This window comes from Rana temporaria, chromosome 4 (genome assembly GCF_905171775.1).
Source record: "Rana temporaria chromosome 4, aRanTem1.1, whole genome shotgun sequence".
NCBI classification, from domain to species: domain Eukaryota; kingdom Metazoa; phylum Chordata; class Amphibia; order Anura; family Ranidae; genus Rana; species Rana temporaria.
Window position 1 is genome coordinate 353,294,858 of NC_053492.1, and position 22,694 is coordinate 353,317,551.

Below are 22,694 nucleotides of genomic sequence, written 5' to 3' on the forward strand. Positions count from 1 at the left end.
GATTCAGTAGGACTTAGGAGCCAATAGTCACAAGTCTGATGTTGGCCATACACTATACGAAAAATTTAGACAGTCTGTCCGTTTTTTGGTCAGTTAATGGGTGCAAAAACGATAATCGTTGGGGCGTTTTTGAGCCGAAAAAACAAAGGACAAGTTTGGAAATTTTCTGTCAAACTAACAAATTGAAAGGTTAATGTGTTTCCCGTCTGAACTGTCTGCACTAGCTATATGTAAAAAAACGAACCAATTTTTATCTTATTTATGTCCTCTGAACGATTTATCAGTCATTACATAATGGCACCATCGTTTGCGCTCATGGCGAAACGTTCGTTTGTAAGTGGGTACTGTAGTTAATCACTTGACCCCCAATGTAAAGGGATGGTTTACTAATGATCATCAATGTAAGGGGGTGCAATATCTCTTGACCCCCAATATAAAGGGAGGTTTTATCACTGATGAGCAATGTAAGGGTTTACTTAGGCCTCGTACACACGACCGAGTTTCTCGGCAAAAACCAGCAAGAAACTTGCTGGGTTTTTATTTTTGCCGAGGAAACCGGTCGTGTGTACATTTTTCGACAAGGAAACTGTAGAGGAACTCGTCGAGCCAAAAAGAGAGCATGTTCTCTTTTTCCTCGACGGGAATGGAGAAAATTGGCTCGCCGAGTTCCTCGACAGCCTCACAAGGAACTCGACGAGCAAAACTATGTTTTTCGCCCATCGAGTTCCTCGGCCGTGTGTACGAGGCTTCAAAGTGGAATTCCAAGCTAAACCTAAATACTCCTATAAACGCTAAGATATTAACTTACCTATTTTCAACCCATGGTCCCCTGTATCAGACAATGGCGGCTGCAGGGGAGGGGAGAGAGCTCAACAATGGCTGAGAATACCTGGAAGTGGTGATGTCACCCATAGACTCCCATGGCCCATCCACTGTCGGCACTCCCTCCTCTCCCCTGCAGCCAACGCTGCCTGAAACAGGGGAGCCAGATCCAGTGACCAGACCACGGTGGGCTCAAAAAAGGGACACAAGCTAGTCAGTATATGTGTTAGGAGGGGCGGCAATTTTAGACCAGGTAGGTTAACCTCCCTGGCGGTATGATTCTGTCTGGAATTACGTACCAAAAGCGGTACAATTATTTTGCAAGGAAATTTGGCGTTTTATACTGTAGGCCTGCAATTCTTAGGAATAACTCACTTAAATCTGACCAAACAAGAGTCTAGTAGGCATCCCGGGTATAATTTTTTTTTAAAAACAAAATGATAAATTATAATATAATAAATAATTATAAATAATTATAACAAATAATAATATAATTATAATAAAAAATATTCAATAATGTAATCAACTCAAAATCACTGAAATGTGCTCAGTTGCAGAATTGTCGCTGTCATTATTATTTTTTTTATGACGAATTTCCCCACAAATCGCTATTGCTCAATTCTGCAAGTGATTCTAATTTATTATCGCTGTTTTCTAGCTGATCTAAAACCATTTTTTACATAAAGGGACACTTTTGGTTGCTATGGACAATCTACAGTTTCCAGGCAGAAAGAACAGTTTTTATTATATAAAAGTACATGTAGGACAATCTATAAGATTACAGTATACTGTATGTAATGTGTTTGTTTACTTTTTTGAATTTGGCGCCATTCTCTGCCCCCGTGCGTCGTAACGTCGCAGGGAACGGAGATCGGCGGCACACGGGGACACTGTAAATCGAGCGAGGTCCCGCTCGCTCACACAGCGGGTATGCATCGCTGGATCCAGGGACAAGGTGAGTAACTTGTCTGTGGATGCTGCGAGGTAAGCCGCGCCGCTGTACACTCTGCACAGCTACCCCGAGCGTGACTCGGGGATACCGATCTTAGCATTGAAAATCCACCCCGAGTCACGCTCGGGGATACCGCCAGGGAGGTTAAATTTGATATCTCATACCTGCAATTTAAAAAAAAAAAAAGCGAAAGCTGAAAAAAAGCTTCTGGTGCTTCAAGCGAGCTTTGTCATAAACTTTGACGCACCACTGAAGCGACATGGGGTATAATTTTTGAAGCAAAGCAAACACAACATGTGAACAGGACTGTACGCTAACCATTTTATTTAGTGACGTTCTTTTATTGGCATTCAGAATGCTTTAAAAAAAAAGCGTGTCCATTGCCATGTTTTAATGCAAGTGTAATCAAGCCCTTAGGCCCCGTACACACGACCAGTTTCCTCGGCAGAATTCAGCTTCCGACCGAGTTTCTGGCTGAATTCTGCCGAGAAACCCGGCCGTGTGTACAATTTCGCCGAGGAAGCCGACGAGGACCTCGGCGAGGAAATAGAGAACATGTTCTCTATTTCCTCGTTGTTCTATGGGAGCTCTCGGCCCACCGAGCTCCTCGGCAGCTTCAGGGCTGAACTGGCCGAGGAACTCGATGTGTTTGGCACGTCGAGTTCCTCGGCCGTGTGTACGGGGCCTAAAAGTCATCTCCAGGTTCTGAGCTTGTCTATAGATGCCCCTCTCCTAGACACCTTTGCAGCTTACTATTTACCCTCTCTGATCCAGTACCAGTCCCCCTGGGTGCATCACCATGCCGGCCTGAGCTCACTGGCAAATGCATGGCACTGAGGTCTCTACATGAGCGCCTTTTCAGCATTACAGGGAACTCCCCAACGAACGCTGTACGAAGAAAGAGAAGCGCCAAAAGACTGTCTGAAAAAGGTGTATATACAAAAAAAGTTAGCTTTAAAAAAAACTCAGCTTTAATCCACACAACATAATATTTATTGTGGAATTTTACTTTAATACATTAGTCGTTGTCTATGCTGTCCCTATTCAGATCAGAAAAGCTAAATGCCAATTAATGTCATAATGCTGTGCAAAAGGCAAAATAAAAACAGAAAGGAAAAACTTTACCACACGCATGTGTAAATGCAACAGAAATCTGTCAAAAGTTACAAATAATGCATTTGTATAACTGAACTCTGGATGCAAAAATCCTTATTTAACCACTTCCATACCGCGCCTATTCTGACACTTTTCTCCTTCATGTAAAATCATATTTTTTTTGCTAGCAAATTACTCAGAACCCCCAAACATTATATATATTTTTTCAGCAGACACCCTAGGGAATAAAGTTTGCGGTCATTGCAACTTTTTATCTCACACAGTACTTGCGCTATAATTTTTCAAACGCCTTTTTTTGGGGGGGAAAAAACGGTTTCATGAATTTAGAAATAACAAAACAGTAAAGTTAGCCCAATTGTTATGTATAATGTGAAAGATGATGTTACGCCGAGTAAATAGATACCTAACTTGTCACGCTTTAAAATTGTGCACACTCGTGGAATGGCGCCAAACTTCGGTACTTAAAAATCTCCATAGGCGACGCCTGAGTTTTTTACAGGTTACCAGTTTAGAGTAACAGAGGAGGTCTAGTGCTAGAATTATTGCTCTCGCTCTAATGCACGCGTTGATACCTCACATGTGTGGTTTGAACAGCGTTTGCATATGTGGGCGGTACTTACGTCCGCGTTCGCTTCTGAGCACGAGCTACTGGGGACAGGGGCGTTTTAAAAAATGATTTTATTTTTTACTTTTTTTATTTTTACACTTTTAAAAAAATAAAAATAAATTTTGATCACTTTTATTCCCATTACAAGGAATGTAAACATCCCTTGTAATAGAAATAGTGTGTGACAGGTCCTCTTTATGGAGAGATGCGGGATCAATAAGACCCCACATCTCTCCTCCAGGCTGGAAAGCATGAGATCGGGAATTTTTTTTTACAGATCTCATGCTTTCAGCCACCATTGCGGCTTTGTGTTTACAATACTATTTTATATACGTATTACAGAGGTTTTTTCCCTAAGCACAACAGATATATATATTTGATGACCATCTACCAATACTAGTAGAATACAGAATATATTCTTACATATCTTCAATGCATATATTCTTCATAAAGACAAAAGGAAAGAGAAAAAAGAAAAAGGAAGAAAAAAAAAATTGCGGCTTTGTTTACTTCCGGGTCACATCTGGTCACCGTAAATCTCTATCCTCCGGTGGCGGCCGATTCGTTCTCCGGGCCTCCGATGGCACGGGAGAGCCCGGATGGCGGCGGGAGGGGGGATGTCCCCTCCCACCGCCTATAAGAACGATCAAGCAGCGGAACCGCCGCTATGACCATTTTTATGGTGCGCAGAATCGCCGCCAGAAGAGAAGGATATCTGAATGATGCCTGTAGCTGCAGGCATCATTCAGATATCCCCCCACTAAAGGCAGGACGTCATATGACGTCCTACGGTACGGAAGTGGTTAAATAATATAAAAATTTGCTATGTGTGCGCCAAATGCCATAGCAAACCCAAGTATTGCTTTGTGAAAGTAGCAGTGTGCTGTACCCAGCAGGCTCCCCCCACTACATGCTGCCTGCAGAAAACGACAGAAGGGGCGGACACAAGACCAGTCACTCTGCACAAGGAGAGAATAACAGTGACAGGTCTTTATTACAGGAAGCTCCTGCACAGACACAGCTTTACACTGGATTGCTGCACAGATCTGCAGGAAAAACACAAAGCAGCCCACCTAGATTCAAAGAAGAACACACAAGGCTCTGGTATTTAGACAGCATTTGCTTATCCTGGAGTTAAGCTCCAATGTTCCTTCTTGTACAAACACTATCATTTCGGAGAATCTCTGTAGAAAGACGTTGCTGAACAAATCACATTTGTGCTACAAGCGTGGAAAAGTTTACATCCGTGCTAAAAAGTCATTTCCACAGCCCTGTCCAGATAACGTAACACATACTTGTGAAAACATCTGTTTGGCGACAGTCGTGTTCAAAGCACCCAGCCAAGTCATTAGGAAGCGAAATGCCGAACAAACACTTTTTCCTCATCATACAATGCAAACAATATGATGAGAAAAACATAATAAACAAATCATTTGGAAAATAAATAAATTATCAGAAGGGTTACATTGTACTTACAAAATTAAAATGGTGTGGCTGTTAGACATTACAGAATATGGGGCAGATCCACAAAGAAATTAATCAATAGATACGCCGGCGTAATTTCAAAATTCCTGCGTCGTATCTTTGTTTTGAATCCTCAAAACAAGATACGACGGCATCTCGGCTAGATCCGACAGGCATACGTCTTCGTACGCCGTCGGATCTTAGATGCAATTGTTCGGCGGCCGCTAGGTGGCGTTTCCGCCTAAATCCGCGTTGAGTATGCAAATTAGCTATTTACGGCAAACCACGAATGTAAGTCCGGCCGGCGCATTTTTTTACGTCGTTTGCGTTTGGCTTTTCCCAGCGTATAGTTAAAGCTGCTATTATGAGGCGTACTCAATGTTAAGTATGGCCGTCCTTCCCGTGTACAATTTAGAATTGTTTGCGTCGTTTGCGTAAGTTGTTCGCGAATAGGAATTTGCGTAGAATGACGTCACCGTCGTAAGCATTGGCTGGTTCCGGTTTAATTTCGAGCGTGCGCACTGGGATACCCCCAGGGACGGCGCATGCGCAACTAAAAATAAACTTTGTTTACGTCGGCTCACAACGTATTTACATAAAACACGCCCCCATTACATCCATTTGAATTCCGCGCCCTTACGCCGCGAGAGATACACTACGCCGCCGTAACTTATGGCACGGATTAAAAAAAATGATAAGTTACGGCGGCAAAGGTACGAGGATCTGCCCCCTAGAAGCTAATTGGTTACTATGCACAGCTGCACCAGATTCTGTGTGCACCAATTTTAGTACCCCCCCCCCCCCCCTCTATGTGTCTTCCCTTGAACCCTCTAAATTTGCCCTACTGCTCGCTGTCACTGGGACAAAAAAGATGGGCAATCCAAACTGTAATAGCTGTCACCACAGAGTGGATTCCACCAATGGGAACACCTGTTCGGGTGGTAATTGTCTGACGGTGGCCATATATGCTGCAATTGGTCAGCTAATTCGATGTGATTCGTGATTCGATCAAAATGATTGCATTAGCAAATAATTGCATAAACATAATTTCCCTTCTGACCAATTTAGACGCAATTTAGATCACTTTTAGCAAACCATGGTAGAAAATTATTGACTGTGTTGCAGGCAGTATGTGCCAAGGGACAAATGCCCGGGAACTGACGTTTTACAGGCTGCCAGCAATATTGCAAATTACTGCATTCTTTCTAGTGATGAGTTTGGGAGGGATCTGCACTTCGTTTTTTATTTTCTAAATAGGTTCCTTTAAGCTAGTGCATTGTTGGTTCACTTATTTTTTCCTTCGATTTCCCGTCTAAATGTTTTTTTTTTCTTTGTCTGAATTTCTCTCACTTCCTGTTTCTCCTCAGTAAGCTTGCCCCCATCATTCATGGGGGTTAGTCAGCCAGAACAGCTTACTGGGGAGAAACAGGAAGTGAGAAATTCAGACAAAGAAAAAAAACATTTAGAAGGGAATTAGAAGGAAAAGTTAAGTGAACCAACAATGCACTAGCTTAAGACCCGGTTCACACTGGGGCGACACATCAGGCGGCTCAGCCACCTGACATGTCGCGTCCCATTCAATGCAATGGAACCGTTCCAATAGGGGCGACGCAAGTCGCTCCGACTTAGAAAAAGGTTCCTGTACGACTTCGGGGGCGGCTCGGGGCGACTTGCATTGACTTCTATACAGAAATCGTTTTGCAAATCGCCTCTGAAGTCGTCCTCAGGACGACTTGCAGAGTCGCCCCCGAAGTCGTGCCGCTGCTGTGTGAACCGACTCTACACTTTACAACCCCTTTAAGCTACCATTCCTGGGCCAATGAGCTGGGAAGATGCTTGGAATATCTTTGACCTAATATGGCCATCCCCCATCCGCAGGTCATCAGCCTGGCACTGACAGCTGACTTACGGGTCTAACCAAACAGGTTTAGCCTAGATGGGGGAATCACGTTATTATTCTCGGTAAACTGCACGAGTCATGCACTGAACCAGGTTTTCGTTATAAAATCTCTATACATGCCTTCCCAGGTCTATCAATTTGGAATCAACATGACACCGGGATTCATACCACCTTCTGGATTCACAGTGTATTCATAAAGTATTCAGACCTTTCACTTTTTAAAATTTTGTTATGTAGCAGCCTGATACTACAGTGGTTTAAATACATTTTTGTTTTCATTAACTGCTTCTAGACTGCCCTGTAGCAGATTTACTGCTATAGGGTGACCCTCCTATGCAGAATCACATATATATTTATATATACCTGATTCTGTACTTCCGCCTTCAGCAGGCGCGTGGGCCGCTGATGGGCCGCATCTGCTGTGATTAATCATAGCAGCAGCCCAACTGCGGGTGTCGGACACAGGATGTCCGCCGGTACCCGCCAATCGTCGGTAAAACACACAGAATGGAGCTCTGTCAACCAATCAATATATACGCTTACTGGGATTATTTTGACCAAAAACCATGTAGCAGACGGAAGGTTCTCCTCAGTGCAAAACACGTGAAAGCCTGCTTGGAGTTTGCAAAAAAAGATCTGAAGGACTATCAGACTGTGAGGAACAAGATTCTCTGGTCTGATGAAGTCAAGATTGAACTGTTTGGCCTTAATCCTAAATGTTATGTCTGAAGAAAACCAGGCACCGCTCATCACCCCCCAATAGTGAAGCGTTTTTCAGCATTAGGGGATAAGAGATTGGTCAGGGTTGAGGGAAAGCTGAATGGAGCAAAGTACATTACAGATATCTTCAATGAAAACATGTTCCACAGCACTCAGGACCTCAGACTGGGCCGAAGGGTCACCTTCCAACATGACAACTATCCTAAGCATACAGCCAAGACAACACAGGAATGGCATGGGGAAAACTCTGTGAATGTCCCAAATTGGCCCAGCCAGAGCCCTGACTTGAACCCTATTGAACAACTCTGAAGAGACCTGAAAATGTCTGTCTACCGACAGTCTCCATCCAACCTGACTGAGCTTAAAGCCCTGTACACACGACCGGGATTCCCAGCGGTATAAAGTCCGCCAGGAATCCCGAGAACTTGTTTGGTAAGTTTCCCTGTGTACACACGGCTGGGTTTCCCGTCGGGAAAACTGCGGGGAGAGCTTTGGCTGGGAATCCCGGCCGTATGTATGCTCCCTCGCAGTGTTTCCCCATAGGAAAACTGCTGGGTTTAAAACCGCTAGGAATCCCGGCGGGAAATATAGAGAGCAGGTTCTCTATACACACGTTCGGTTGAGCGGGAGTGACGTCATCGCTGCTCCGGCCAGTCACAGCGCCGGAGCAGCGATACCCAGAAGTCACTCTGGGTATCATGGCGGCGACGGAGCTTCGTTCTCAGGTAAGTAATTCATAATGAGCTAGTATGCTATTCATACTAGCTCATTATGCCTTTGTCTTGCAGGTTTTTTTTTTTTTTTTTTAAGAGAGGGTTTACTTCCTCTTTAACGACATGTGATATTTCCTTTTTGTTTTTTTATTCACAGACATTTCTAAAATTCAGTTTTCACTTTGTTATAAATGGGGTACTGAGAGAAGTTAATGAGAAACAAATTAATTTAAAGAACTGTAGTATCAGGCTGGAACATAACAAAACTGAAAAAAATCAAAGGGGGTCTAAATACTGGACTGCCGAGAAGCACAGGCTCATTTATGATCAACTAATAAACCAAAACCTTGCCCCCCAAAAGGCCACTGCCAGTCACAGTTATACTGTGAGCACCCATAAAACATAAACTCACATAATCTACCGTATTTATCGGCGTATACCGCGCACTTTTTTGCCCTGAAAATCAGGGCAAAATCGCGGGTGCGCGGTATACGCCGATACCCGCTTTCCCGCGCCGAGTTTGAATACTGCGCCGACATATACAGAGCGCAGTACACTTGTGTATTATCGGGCAGTCTCGGCTCCTCCCGCACTGACGTCCTGGACGTACAGCACGTCAGCGCGAGAGTAGCCGAGCATTGCCGACAATACACAAGTGTACTGCGCTCTGTATATGTCGGCGCAGTATTCAAACTCGGCGCGGGAAACTAACGGGGAGGACGTGAGGACGCCGCAGAAGGACACCGGACCCGACGAAGAGGACACCCGAAGCCGCAGACTGACGCCGGACCCGACAAGGCCGCCGATGGACGCCGCGCAAGACACCAAAACTGTAAGTACAAAAAAAACTTTTTTCCACAGGATTCGGGGCAACTTTAGGGGTGCGCGCTATACGCGGGAGCGCGCTATACCCCGATAAATACAGTATTTTAAGATGTCTGTCCTCGCTGAATCTCCTCAGAGCAGTGGGGCGTGCCTCAGTGTATCTTTTTTCTAGAGTTCAAGCGCCACACAAGTCACCTCAGGTCTTTGTAGCCAATCCTAAATGGAGCCACCTAACTTCCCTTTTAGGTTCATGCCCACGGTAATGCCATGCTTCCAACAGTCAAGGCTCCCTTTCCCTAAGGGAGGTTCAAGAGGCCTTCATTAAAAATGCACTGTATCTGCTGTATTAAAATAAAAGGGAAACAGGAGGCGTGAAAACACTTCTTGCCAATATACCAAAACATTTGAGATACCAGTGTATAGATTAGCCCACCAAAATGGTTGTGTATAAACAAACGGTATCTAAGCACTACTTTCTCTATGCACAAATATATCAGTGACATTATACAGGTTCCCATGTACACTGTAGAGGTCGACCGATATATCGGCCAATATTGAGCCTTTTTAAAGAAATCGACATCGGCCGATTATTATCTAAACAAAGGCCGATTGTGCTGGAAGGAAATCCCGGCCAAACCACCCACCCACCCACCGTCTATTTTAAACGGCTGCTATCACGGCCGCTACAAGACTGGTGGGCACTGAATGACAGCTTGGCACTGATGGGCACTGATGAGGTGGCAGTGATGGACAGCTTGGCACTGGTGGGCACTGATGAGGTGGCAATGATGGACAGCTTGGCACTGGTGGGCACTGATGAGGTGGCAGTGATGGACAGCTTGGCACTGGTGGGCACTGATGAGCTTGGCACTGGTGGGCACTGATGAGGTGGCAGTGATGGACAGCTTGGCACTGGTGGGCACTGAATGACAGCTTGCCACTGTGAGCTGGGCACTGGTGAGGTGGCAGTGAATGACAGCTTGGCACTGGTGGGCAATGGTGAGCTGGGCACTGGTGGGCTGCACTGGTGAGCTTGGCACTGGTAGACTGCACTGATGGACACCAATGAGGTGGCACTGGTGGGGACCAATGAGGTGGCACTGACAGGCTGAACTGGAAGACACTATTGAGGTGGCACTGATGGACACTGATGGGCTGTACTGGTGGGTACTGATGAGGTTGCACTGAAAGGCACGAATGGACACTGATAGGCTGCACTGGTGGACACTAATGAGGTGGCACTGATGGGCACTGAATCTGATAAGGTTGCATTGACAGTCTGCTTTGGTGGGGACTAATGGATACTGATGGACTGCACTATTGGGCACTGATGTGGCACTGACATGCTGCACTGATGGGACACTGACAGGCTGAACTTGTGGGCACTAATGAGGTGGCAATGATGGGATACTGATAGGCTGCACCCCACCTGTCCCCCTAAACAATAACCTCCTCTCCCCCCTAAACAATAACCTCCTCCCCACCTCTCCACCCTAGATTTTCTGACATGAAAAAAAAATAGAAATCGGCCTAAAATATATATATAACATATATCGGCCATCGGCCGCCCCGATTTCTAAATATCGGCATCGGCCAGAGCAAAACCCATATCGGTCGACCTCTAGTACACTGCAACTAAATTAAACAACTAAGAAGGCGGTAAGCATTACAAGTCCTTAGTGCATTGGAAGGGTCACAGAAGTAGAAGCACAGGGCATCAAATTGCATATTAATGCGTTAGCTACAGCTGCTAACAAACCATGGCCAACGGCTGTTAACCTTAACTCCAAATTCTTAGTTCAAAAACGCATTGAAAACGCACATTAAAACGCATATCAAGGCAGACAGGAAAAGCAAGTTGACACATGACAACACATCTATCTAAAGCTTAAAAAATGCAAACGTAGAGATCCAAAGGGGCCCTCTACAAAACCTTTATGTTTCCAGCTATAATAAAAATAAGCGGCATCCGAGGGAGCAGCCAGGCAACAGTTGGAATGCTGAAGTTTGCACTTTACCCCAATAAGAAAAAGTTCAAAGCACAATAAATCATAGTAGTGGCTTTACAACCTACCAGATCGGGATTTGATGATATCACTAAACTCATTGTTTTGTTCTCCTTCAGATCTGTCCAGCTGAGCCCCGAGGTTGGCCATTTTTCAGATTATCCTTAATGACTGATTTTTGATAATTCCTTCAAGATTAAACTTTATACATACAAAACTTCCAGCGTTCACTTTCTGAGCCAAACTGTTGGGTCAGCTGCGAAAAACCTGCAAAAAAAAAATCATAATGTCACCAAACATAATTAGGAAATGTAAGAAGAAAATAATTCAAGCAATGGGTGCAATTTATCAAAACATGATCATTTCTCTTAGCTCCTCTGTGTGATGATATGACATATGTGTTACACGTCCTTTCTTAAAGTGATACCCTGTTTCCCCAAAAATAAGACCTACCCTGAAAATAAGACCTAGCGTTATTTTCCAGGAAGGCTGCAATATAAGCCCTACCCTGAAAATAAGCCCTAGTTAAAAATGCTTGTAAAATCCTATAATCCACTCGATTATAGTAGTATATAATGTACAATGTGTGTGTTTCTGTAATATAATTGCGGGGGAAGAGAGCTCCGGCGGGTAACAGAAGCAGAGAGGGGCTCTATAACAAAGGTATTTCCCACAATTATATTACAGAAACACACACATTGTACATTATATAATACTGTAATAGAGTGGATTATAGGATTTTACAAGCATTTTAACTCAGTTCACACTGGGGATTCCTGACAGGCAGGGAGGGAGAGGGTTGGAGAAGACATCACATTACATAGTAAGACCTACCCTGAAAATAAGCCCTATTGTGTCTTTTGTTGGCATAATTAATATAAGACCCGGGCTTATTTTCGGGGAAACACGGTACGAAAGTCTCATGTTATACAATTTTGCACTGATTATTGATTGCACTGTTACATTTGGAACTGTTTTTATGGTTGATTCACTGGCACTGGATTTTATGTGATAGATGTAGTACAAGTACACAATAGGGGCCAGATCCATGTACATCGGCGCTTCTTTACGTCCGGCGTAGTGTATCTCCGATACACTACGCTGCCGCAACTTACACCGTATTTCCCGTATTCTCAAAAAATTTGCGCCGTAAGCTACGGCGGCGTAGTGTATCTGTGTCGGCGTAAGGGCGCGCAATTCAAATAGGTGAGATGGGGGCGTGTTTTATGTTAATATGTCTTGACCCGACGTAAATGACGTTTTTTTCTGAACGGCGCATGCGCCGTCCGTGGGGGTATCACAGTGCGCATGCTCGAAATTAACCTGCAACAAGCCAATGCTTACGACGTGAACGTCATTCTACGCAAAGCCCTATTCGCGAACGACTTACGCAAACGACGTAAAATTTTCAAAATTAGACGCGGGAACAACAGCCATACTTAACATTGAGTACGCCTCATATAGCAGGGGTAACTATACGCCGAAAAAAGCCTTACGGAAATTACGTAAAAAATTGTGCCGGACGGACGTACGTTCGTGGATCGCCGTATCTAGCTAATTTGCATACTCGACGCGGAAATCGACGGAAACGCCACCTAGCGGCCAGCGTAAATTTGCACCTTAGATCCGACGGCATACTAAGACGTACGCCAGTCGGATCTAGGCCAGCTTCAGGCGTATCTTGTTTTGTGGATACAAAACAAAGATACGCCGGAGCAAACTAGCAGTTACGCGGCGTATCAATAGATACGCCAGCGTAACTGCTTTGTGGATCTGGCCCACAATATTTTGGTGCTAGACAGCGCTGAGTTTGCACAATACAATGTTATACAATTGAGCTGCGTAGCGCAACCCGATCCTCTTCTTCTGGGGTCTCTCGGTGGCGCTCCTGGCTCCTCCTGCCTTTTAGTACCTCTCACACCAAGAATTGCTTGCTGGGGGGCACTCATGCATGCTCATTCCCGAGCCACACTGTGTGCATTTATTGACAGACAGCAGTAGGAGCCAATGGCTCCCACTGCTCTCACTGAATCCAGTGAGGAGGAGGGAGAGAGAACAGTGCCGCTGCCCTCAGGCACAGCACTGGGCCCAGATAGGGTTTGGGAAAGTATGTAAAGTGGTAGTAAAGGCATATTACATTCATGCATTCTATGCATGAGTAGAGTTGCATGATTCTGGCTAAAATGAGAATCATAATTTTTTTGCTTAGAAGATAGATCACGATTCTCATCTTTCACATTAAAACAAAAAAAATTGGGCTAACTTTACTGTTTTGTTTCTTTTTTTATTCGCCGAAGTGTATTTTTTTTCCAAATAGTTGCATTTGAAAGACCGCTGGGCAAATACAGTGTGACATAAAATATTGCAGCAATTGTCATTTTATTCCGTAGGGTCTCTGCTAAAATATATATAATGTTTGGGGGTTCCAAGTAATTTTCTAGCAAAAAATATTGATTTTAACTTAAAGTGGTTGTAAACCCACTATTTGGACTTTTACCTACAGGTAAGCCTATAATAAGGCTTACCTGTAGGTAAGGAGAATATCTCCTAAACCTGCACGGTTTAGGAGATATTCCCCCCGCAATGCGGGCGGCGCATGCGCAGGGGGGAATCCACGGCTGAAGGACCGGCATCCGCCGGACCCTGCCGTTCCAGCCAATCACAGCGCCGGAGCGGCGATACCCGGAAGACACGCCGGAGCAAGATGACATCCTGCTCGGCGTGGACCAGGTAAGTGGTACACACCTCGTTCCGAGGTAAGTATTTCATAATAGGCTAGTATGCGGTGCATACTAGCCTATTATGCCTTTTGCATTGCAGGTTTGGGGAAAAAAAAAAAAAGTTTATGCGGTTTACAACCGCTTTAAGAAACAAGTGTCAGAAAAAGATTTGGACTTTAAGTTGTTAAACTTCCTGCAACACACAGAAGTTTGCTCTAAGAAGGAAGTTAGTTACAATGTTTCAAATGTTGTTACAAACTTGGCAGACTGCCCAGATTTTTTCTTTACACACACAGAAGTTTATCCCTTTGAGCTAAGAAGTGAGTGAGCAGATTAAGGGCTCTTTCAAACTGCGGGCCCGTTTTTTTTGCGGACCAGAACGGGCGCTCCGTGCTCCTCTATGGAGCCGCGGATGTCAGCGGTGACATGCCCGCTGACATCCGACCCGCTCCGATCCGCCAAAGTGTGACGGAGTAAAAACCTACTTTTCCATCCGTCTGGCGGATCGGATCGGGTGAACACGGACAGACGGTCCGTGTTCATCCGATCCCCCCATAGGGAAGAGCGGAGAAAAGACAGGGCGTTCCCTGCACAGTGTGTGCCGGCTGAGCGGGGATCAACGGAGGGGCTGTGAAAGGGGCCAAAGTCTCTCCACTTGTTATATGAAAGAATTGGCAAACTCTGCAATAGAGATCGTGAGGGGGGTTGAATCGAGATCACGCTTTTTTTAACGATTAATTGTGCAGCTCTAGCATGAAGGTAAAATACCTTCAGTGTGCAGCTACCCTAACAGCCCCCTCTTAATACTTACCTGAGCCCGATCTCGATCCATTAATGTACATGAGAGCAGAGTCTCTCACGGGTCTCTCCCTCCTCATTGGCTGACATGAAGCAGCTAGTGAGATGGAAGCGGGGGGGGGGGGGGGTCAGGGCTAAGCAGCACTCTCTGTGTCTTAAGGACACCGAGAGTGGGCTCAGAAGCGAGCATGCACGAGAAAGTGGCTTGCTATGGGAACACTTGACGGGGGGAGGTAAGACTGCCAGCGGGTAACCCCCGGAACAAAAACATCGGGGCTGCTCTGTGCAAAACAATTGCACAGAGCAGGTATGACATGTTTGTTATTTATTTTTATTTTTTCCTTTACAAATGTTTTAGGGGCCTTTCACACGGACGGATAGAATGGGGCTTTTAACTGCGGATTTTCTAGTTTTCTACCGCAGCTAAAAACACACAATGCTTTCCTATGGCCCCATTCACACACAACGTTTAGCTGCGATTTCGTTGCATGCGGTTTGGTGCGAATAGAAAAAATAGAATTGAATGCGTCCAGATGCGATTTAGCGCAACTATATGCACTTAACCGCAGGTAATCGCAGTCTTTTGTGTCAACTGCGGATAGCATCGTGAGAAAAAAAAAAAAAAAAAAGAACAACAGGAAGCACATCATAATCCAACAAAAATAAAAAGGGTTGCTATGGAAATGACTACCGCAGCTAAACGCGGCCGCATGCAACCGCACGTAATTGCAATGTACAAATGCAGCTAATCGTAGTGCCCAGAGCCTTGAATTTCACTGAAAATGTACATGCTTTTAATTGCTGCAAAACTGCCGTCCGTCTGAAAGGGGCCTTAAAGTGGTTGTAAACTCGTTTTTATAAGTTTTACCTACAGGTAAGCCTATAATAAAGCTTACCTGTAAGTATAAAGAATATCTCCTAAACCTGTACGGTTTAGGAGATATTCCCCCCGCAATGCGCCGCTGATTGCAGTGGCGCATGCGCAGCGGGGATCCTCGGCTAAAGGACCGGCAGCCGCCGGACCTTGCCGAATTTAAATCTCCCGCGTGACGTCATCGCCGCTCCAGCCAATCACAGCGCTGGAGCGGCGATACCCGGAAGACACGCCGAGTCAAGATGATATCTCGCTCGGCGTGGACCAGGTGAGTTCCCTACACCTCGTTTTGAGGTAAGTATTTCATAATGAGCTAATATGCAGTGCATACTAGCTCATTATGGCTTTTACTTTTCAGGTGAACAAAAAAAAAATTCTAACCCTTCCACATTCTACCAAAAACAAAAAAGGTGGAGGCTTTACACTTTCAGATTCATAAAAAAAATGATAAAGAAGGATATAGCATCGGTGTTGCCCATACTATACAAATGTCATCAAGTATTTGCAGTACACTTTATATTTAATTTCTATTTCTATCACATTCCTCTCCCTGAGGACCAACTTTTAGCTATTTTGGATGCAGAAGGTGAGGCAGCCACTCCAGGCACGGGAGACTGACTAGAACAGCTGTCGGGTTTTTATTGCTGCCTGTATACCCATGCCTTGTGTGCCTTTTGATTGCAAGACAAATTCCTGGCCAACAACCCTTCGGACAAAAATCCTACGCCAGGGTTTGACAAAATCCGGGCGCACGGTCGCAATTGCGACTAGAATTATCGACCTGGCTCCCGTGGAAGGAAGCTTAGGCCTGCAGAAGGCCGCAAAGCCACGGCCTCAATTACCGCGCCGGCCGGTAATTAAGGCCACGGCTTTGCGGACTTCTGCAGGCCTAAGCTTCCTTCTGTGATCTGGCGCCATCTCGTGGTGGCCGTTAGCATGACAAGTAAACCAGCAATTCTAATGGAGCTTCCCCAGTGTTTTCAATGCCATCTCCTTCCCTCTAATTAGAGGCCCCAAACATTATATATATTTTTTATTCTAATACTCTAGAGAATAAAATGGCGGTCGTTGCAATACTTTCTGTCACACCGTATTTGCGCAGCGGTCTTACAAGCGCAATTTTTTGGAAAAAAACACCTTTTTTAATAAAAAATAAGACAACAGTAAAGTTAGCCCAATTTTTTTTATATTGTGAAAGATAATGTAACGCCGAGTAAATTGATACCCAACATGTCACGCTTGTGGAATGGCGACAAACTTTTACCCTTTAAAATCTCCATAGGCGACGTTTAAAAAATTCTACAGGTTGCATGTTTTGAGTTACAGAGGAGGTCTAGGGCTGGAATTATTGCTTTCTCTCTACCAATTGCGGCGATACCTCACATGTGTGGTTTGAACACCTTTTACAAATGCGGGCGCTACTCACGTATACGTTCGCTTCTGCTCGTGAGCTTGGCGGGACGGGGCGCGTTTTCTGGCTCCTAACTTTTTTAGCTGGCTCCTAGATTCCAAGCAAATATGTCAAACCCTGTCCTACACTTTTTCTGCGGAAAATCCGATCGTGTGTACGAGGCTTTACTTTCAGTTTTAGCAGGAAGTGAAGGGAAATACCCCTGCAGGGATCTCAAACTGATGGCCCTCCAGCTGTTGCGAAACAACAAGTCCCATCATGCCTCTGCCTGTGGGAGTCATGCTTGTGCCTGTCAGCCTTGCAATGCCTTCTGGGATTTGTAGTTTTGCAACAGCTGGAGGGCCGCCAGTTTGAGACCCTCTGCCCTAATGGGACACAGATGGCAAAAAAATTGACAGGGGTTATAACCCTCCCTTTACTCCATCCAAAATGAAAACACAAAGTGTTGCCTTTAGTTCTACTTTATCAGGAAAACAAGAAAATTTGGTAAAATACAATTTTAGTTAATAAAATGTATCTCCACTCCCCCAGAGTCTAAATTTAGACATTCCAGCAGATTTTCGATAATTAATATACTGTACTCCACTCCAAGCTTTATTTTGGGAGATGGAGTTAAGAAAGTTTCAGGTTACTTGGCCTGGAAGTTGTATGAAGAAAGGGAAAGGTTTCTTCTATCCTAGCAAGAAATCATACTGGCAGCTTGCTTGAGCCATAAAAGAGTTTCCTCTGACAGCAATGCGTTTATGGTGCAATTACAGCTTGTCAAACACATAAAAATAAAATAGGATGGATGAAATTTTTTTAATAAAATCATGAACTGATAACAGTTGCACCAAATTGCACATGTCCTGAAGGAAGGAACTCAGTTCCCTTTGCAGGACTAGAGCAGCCGAGCGGCCCGAGCCAATCTTTCACTAAGCGGCGATGCCCAGCTCGAGTCACTGTCACTGTCGCGGGATTTAGAAAGAAGCAAGTTCTTTCTAAATCCCACGGTAACTCACGGCAGACCTCCGCAATGTCTCCTGGGAACAATGACAAAATCTCCCAGGAGACATTGCGGCATGCAGGAAGTGACGGAATACCCGCACACTACCTCATGAATCCATATACAGGAAGCGGCAAGTAACATAAAGGATTACTAAGGTACAGTGGACCGAAAAAAAAAAAAAAAAAACATGCGGTTTAGTAATTATGCATATGAGCGTATAATTTTTTTTTTTTTTTGGGGGGGAGTGGATCTTGGGTGGGAGTTCCCACACTTTTTTCCCCAGGACTTGACCCCTGACTGTTCTCATTGCTTTATAAACCATGTGGCAATGTGGTTGTTCCCTCACCAACGATCACCATAAATTCATAAAAAGAACACGCACACAAAAAAAACCCGTGATCAATATTTTTAAAGCTGAAATTTAGCGATTTCTTCTTTTTTTTTAAAATCAGAGCCAGGAACTGTACTTACATGAATGACGAGTGTCCTGTGAGCTGGAGGCTGTTTTTTTGGTTTGAAATCTTTCATTCTCTGCCCCCTGGCTACCCCCACATTGCTGATCTTCCAGTGCTGTCACAAGTGCCAATTATGCCTGCCCTTTCTGCCCCCCTCCTCCATTCATAGAAGCTGTACCATTGCTTCCCACAATGAAAAGCGCTCTATGAATTAAAGGGGTTGTAAAGGTAATTTTTTTCCCCTAAATAGCTTCCTTTACCTTAGTGCAGTCCTCCTTCACTTACCTCATCCTTCCATTTTGCTTTTAAATGTCCTTATTTCTTCTGAGAAATCCTCACTTCCTGTTCTTCTGTCTGTAACTCCACACCGTAATCCGAGGCTTTCTCCCTGGTGTGGAGAAAGCCTTTTGAGGGGGAGGGGGTGAGCAGGAGTGTCAGGACGCCCACTAACACACAGCTCCTTTATCTATCTGCAAAGTAGAGAGTGTCCTGACTTGTCTGCTCGCCCCCTCCCCCCTCAAGAGGCTTTCTTCACACCAGGAAGAAAGCCTTGCATTACGGTGTGTAGTTACAGACAGAAGAACAGGAAGTGAGGATTTCTCAGAAGAAATAAGGACATTTAAAAGCAAAATGGAAGGATGAGGTAAGTGAAGGAGGACTGCACTAAGGTAAAGGAAGCTATTTAGGGGAAAAAATTACCTTTACAACCCCTTTAAGACCGTGGACCTTTGATTCATCTGCCCGTTCATCGTTCATAAAGAACTTCTCATTGTGGGAAGAAATAGTACAGCTTCTATGAATGGAGGAGGGGGCAGGAAGGGTGGGCACAGTTGGCACTTTTGATGAAAGCCTGTCACAGATGAAGATGCTTGTACTAACCCTGGCAGCACCAGACGATAACTGCTTCTAAGGAATCCGGGGCTAAGGGTGGAAGATATCAAGAACAGAGCAACCGCCAGCACATGGAACACTCGTCATTCATGTAAGTACCATCCCTGGTGCTGATTTTAATAATAATAATGAAATAAAAAAGAATGAAATCCCTTCAGCTTTAAATATCAGCTATTGACCCTTAATTTCTAATATTACAGTCTACATTCACAACTGTATCAATGACTGGGACTGCTCATTTCTTGAGGATCCCACCTCAATAGACTATTGCTTAGGAAAGCACTAGGGAGGGAGGAAGATCTTTTCAGGCTGTCACCGTACCAGTGAGTGTACTTCATCTACGGAAATATATTCTGTGGTCTGAGAAATGGCAAGGGTGTCCCCATATGTCTCATGTGTCATCACATCAGACTTTAGGAATTTGGAACTCCTCGAAGTTGTTGGCAGCAGTAACTACGGCCATGATTAGACAGGAAAAATAAACAGAGCAATTCTAATCTTGTTCTGAAATGCGGAGCACAAACAATTTCCAGCTCTGTCAAAGCCAGAACCTGCAGTGGAGTCACCTAAGGTCCAAATGTGGCGTCTACAGAAATCACCATCAGCTGGTATTTGGTATCACTGCGAACACATGATGCCCACTCACACCACTTGTATTGGGATGTGCTGGGCAGGTTTGCAGTGTTGTGCGCTAAATAAAAAAGTACCAAGTGCAGCCCTTTTTTCAGTGCAGTGGGTTGCAACGCGAACCACAACATCCCAACACTGCTGCGGCGAATAAAACTTAAAACATTTTATTTATTTTTTTGGGGATAACGCAGGGTTATAACCCTTGTTAGGTTTATTTTTGCCCCATTGAGGAGATTTACCTTCACTTCCTGTCCTAAAGCCACAACAGGAAGTGAGTGGAAATCCCTGCAAATTAAAGTGATCATAAAGGCTTGTTTTTTTTGTTTTTTTTATAACAAACAAACTTACTTCCACTGAGCAGCTTGTTTTGCACAGAGTGGCCCCGAACATCCTCTTCTCGGGTCCCTCGGCGGCTCCTCCCCGCATCAGTTAACCCCCTAGGAGAAGCACTCTCCCGGGGGGGGGGGTTACCTTCTGGGCGCGCTCCCGAGTCCAGCATTTTCGTCCATAGATACAAATGGCGAACTCGGCCCGCCCCCCCAGCACCCACGTCATTGGATTTGATTGACAACAGTGGGAACCAATGGCAGCGCTGCTATCGATCTATTCAATCAAGAGTCGGGACCCCATGGAGAGAGGGACACACCTGAGGGAAATACGGGGCTCAGGTAAGTAAAACAGGGGGCTGGGGGGCGGTCACTGCCAGGTGTTTTTTCACCTCAATGCAATGAAAAACCATGAGGGTTTACAACCCCTAATGCCGCGTACACACGGTAGTTTTTTGTGATTAAAAATGTCATTTAAAATGACCGTGTGTGTGGAAAATTTTGTTTTATGTCTTCTGAAAAACGACAAAAAAAAAATTCGAGAATGCTTCAATTTTTTATGTCGTTTTTCAAATGTCGTTTTTTGTGTCATAAAAAATGACCGTCTGAAGGCTAAAACGACGTTTAAAACAACGTTTTTAAACCCGCGCATGCTCAGAAGCAAGTTATGATGCAAGCTTGAATAGAACAGAGTGCCGCCGTACGTGCTGAACGTAACTGCGCTTTGCTAGAGCATTTTGAAAAAACGATGGTGTGTAGGCAACGTCGTTTTTTAAAATGAAGTTGGAAAAACTTTGTTTTTTATCATGCTAAAAAATGACGTTTTTTTTCATCACAAAAAACGACCGTGTGTACGCGGCATTGGGAAATCTCTTGGAAATCCCCAGGTCACCAAAACGAATGTCCCCATTGGAAGATTTCTCCTCTATGACTTTTCTTTTTTCGATTAGCCAATATTTGGGAATTTCTTTTATTTACACTTTTAGTGATAATGACAGACAGGACCACAGACAGCAATAAAAAATGACAGGCGTTCTAATCCATCTCCACTCTATAAAAAAAAAAAAAATTGCCTTTAGCTATACTTGACATTTATAGGATACATTTATTACACTTCTATGAAGTTCTAACAACAAACAAAGATGGCATGAAGGAAACAGAGCAATCAGCAGGGCTGCTGGTGTGAATCAGCCATTAGGAACTTCACCCCCAACCCTATGATCATCTGTAGGTACACAAGGCATCCCATAGAGGAGTCTGTTTTTTTTTTCTTTAACCAGCGAGTTAAACGAAAAAACTGACGATTCCAGTGTGTGGGGGAATCCTCCACGATGGGTTATTGTATTCTGACAGCGGGGAGGCTTTCCCACCATTAGAATGCACTGATCAGAATTGCAGGCTATAGCCTTCAGTGCTGATCGAGTGGGAAGAATACAACAGGGTGGCTATACAGACCATAGTGCCCATACAAAGATCAAAATTCAGCCAGTCCCTGATTAACTGGACAAAATTGCAATTCATGTTTAAAGTGGTAACTTTTTTTTTTTAACTAAAAGATTTCCCCCTGCAAGATAAAGGCATAGGGGGATAATTTACTAAAACTGGAGAGTGCAAAATCTGTTGCAGCTCTACATAGAGACCAATCAGCTTCTAGTTTTTTTTTTTTTGCCAAAGATTAAAGCGGGAGTTCACCCTAAAAAAAAATGTTAAGATTAGATTCGTGCTCATTTTGTCAAGGGGAATCGGGTAGTTTTTTTAAAAACGAAGCAGTACTTACCGTTTTAGAGAGCGATCTTCTCCGCCGCTTCCGGGTATGGTCTTCGGGACTGGGCGTTCCTTCTTGATTGACAGTCTTCCGACAGGCTTCTGACGGTCGCATCTATCGCGTCACGAGTAGCCGAAAGAAGCTGAACGTCGGTGCGGCTCTATACGGCGCCTGCGCACCGACGTTCGGCTACTTTCGGAAAATCGTGACGCGATAGATGCGACCGACGGAAGCCTGTCCCCTTGACAAAATGAGCATGAATCTAATGTTAAAAATTGTAATTTCCGGGTGAACCTCCACTTTAATTAAACAAGCTGAAGTTCGAAGCTGATTGGCTGCCATGCAGAAGTGCACCAGATTTTGCACTTTCCAGTTTTAGTAAATCAACCCCATAATGTGCTAGTATGCACCGCCTACTAGCACATAACGAAAGACTTACCTTGAAACAAAGCCCTCCAGCGGTTTGCTGTCACCGCTGCAGAGCCTTCCATCTTCCTTCCGGATTCGTGGGCAGCAGCTGCTTAAACGGCCAAGCTGCGATGATGTCACTCCCACGCAAGTGAGTTGGAGACATGGCCGTGGCACAGAGCTCTGAAGGAATGGCATGGGTGTGCTGTACCTTCAGAGTGCATGTGCCGGGGACATCACCGGCTGCTGCTCACTGAAATACCCCCTGAATGCTGCACATTTAGGAGATATTCCTTTTACTTA

General features: G+C 44.6%; 1 protein-coding gene across 2 annotated transcripts in view; it reads right to left on the reverse strand.

Moving 5' to 3' along the window:
* The window catches only part of UTRN (utrophin), a 910,930-nt gene that overhangs the window by 880,304 nt on the left and 7,932 nt on the right, over nt 1–22,694 (reverse strand). For both annotated transcript variants that reach the window (XM_040350827.1, XM_040350824.1), the window contains exon 2: nt 11,194–11,392. In XM_040350827.1, the coding sequence (XP_040206761.1) occupies nt 11,194–11,275 (82 nt within the window). In that variant the 5' untranslated portion in view covers nt 11,276–11,392. The remainder of the gene's footprint in view (nt 1–11,193; nt 11,393–22,694) is intronic.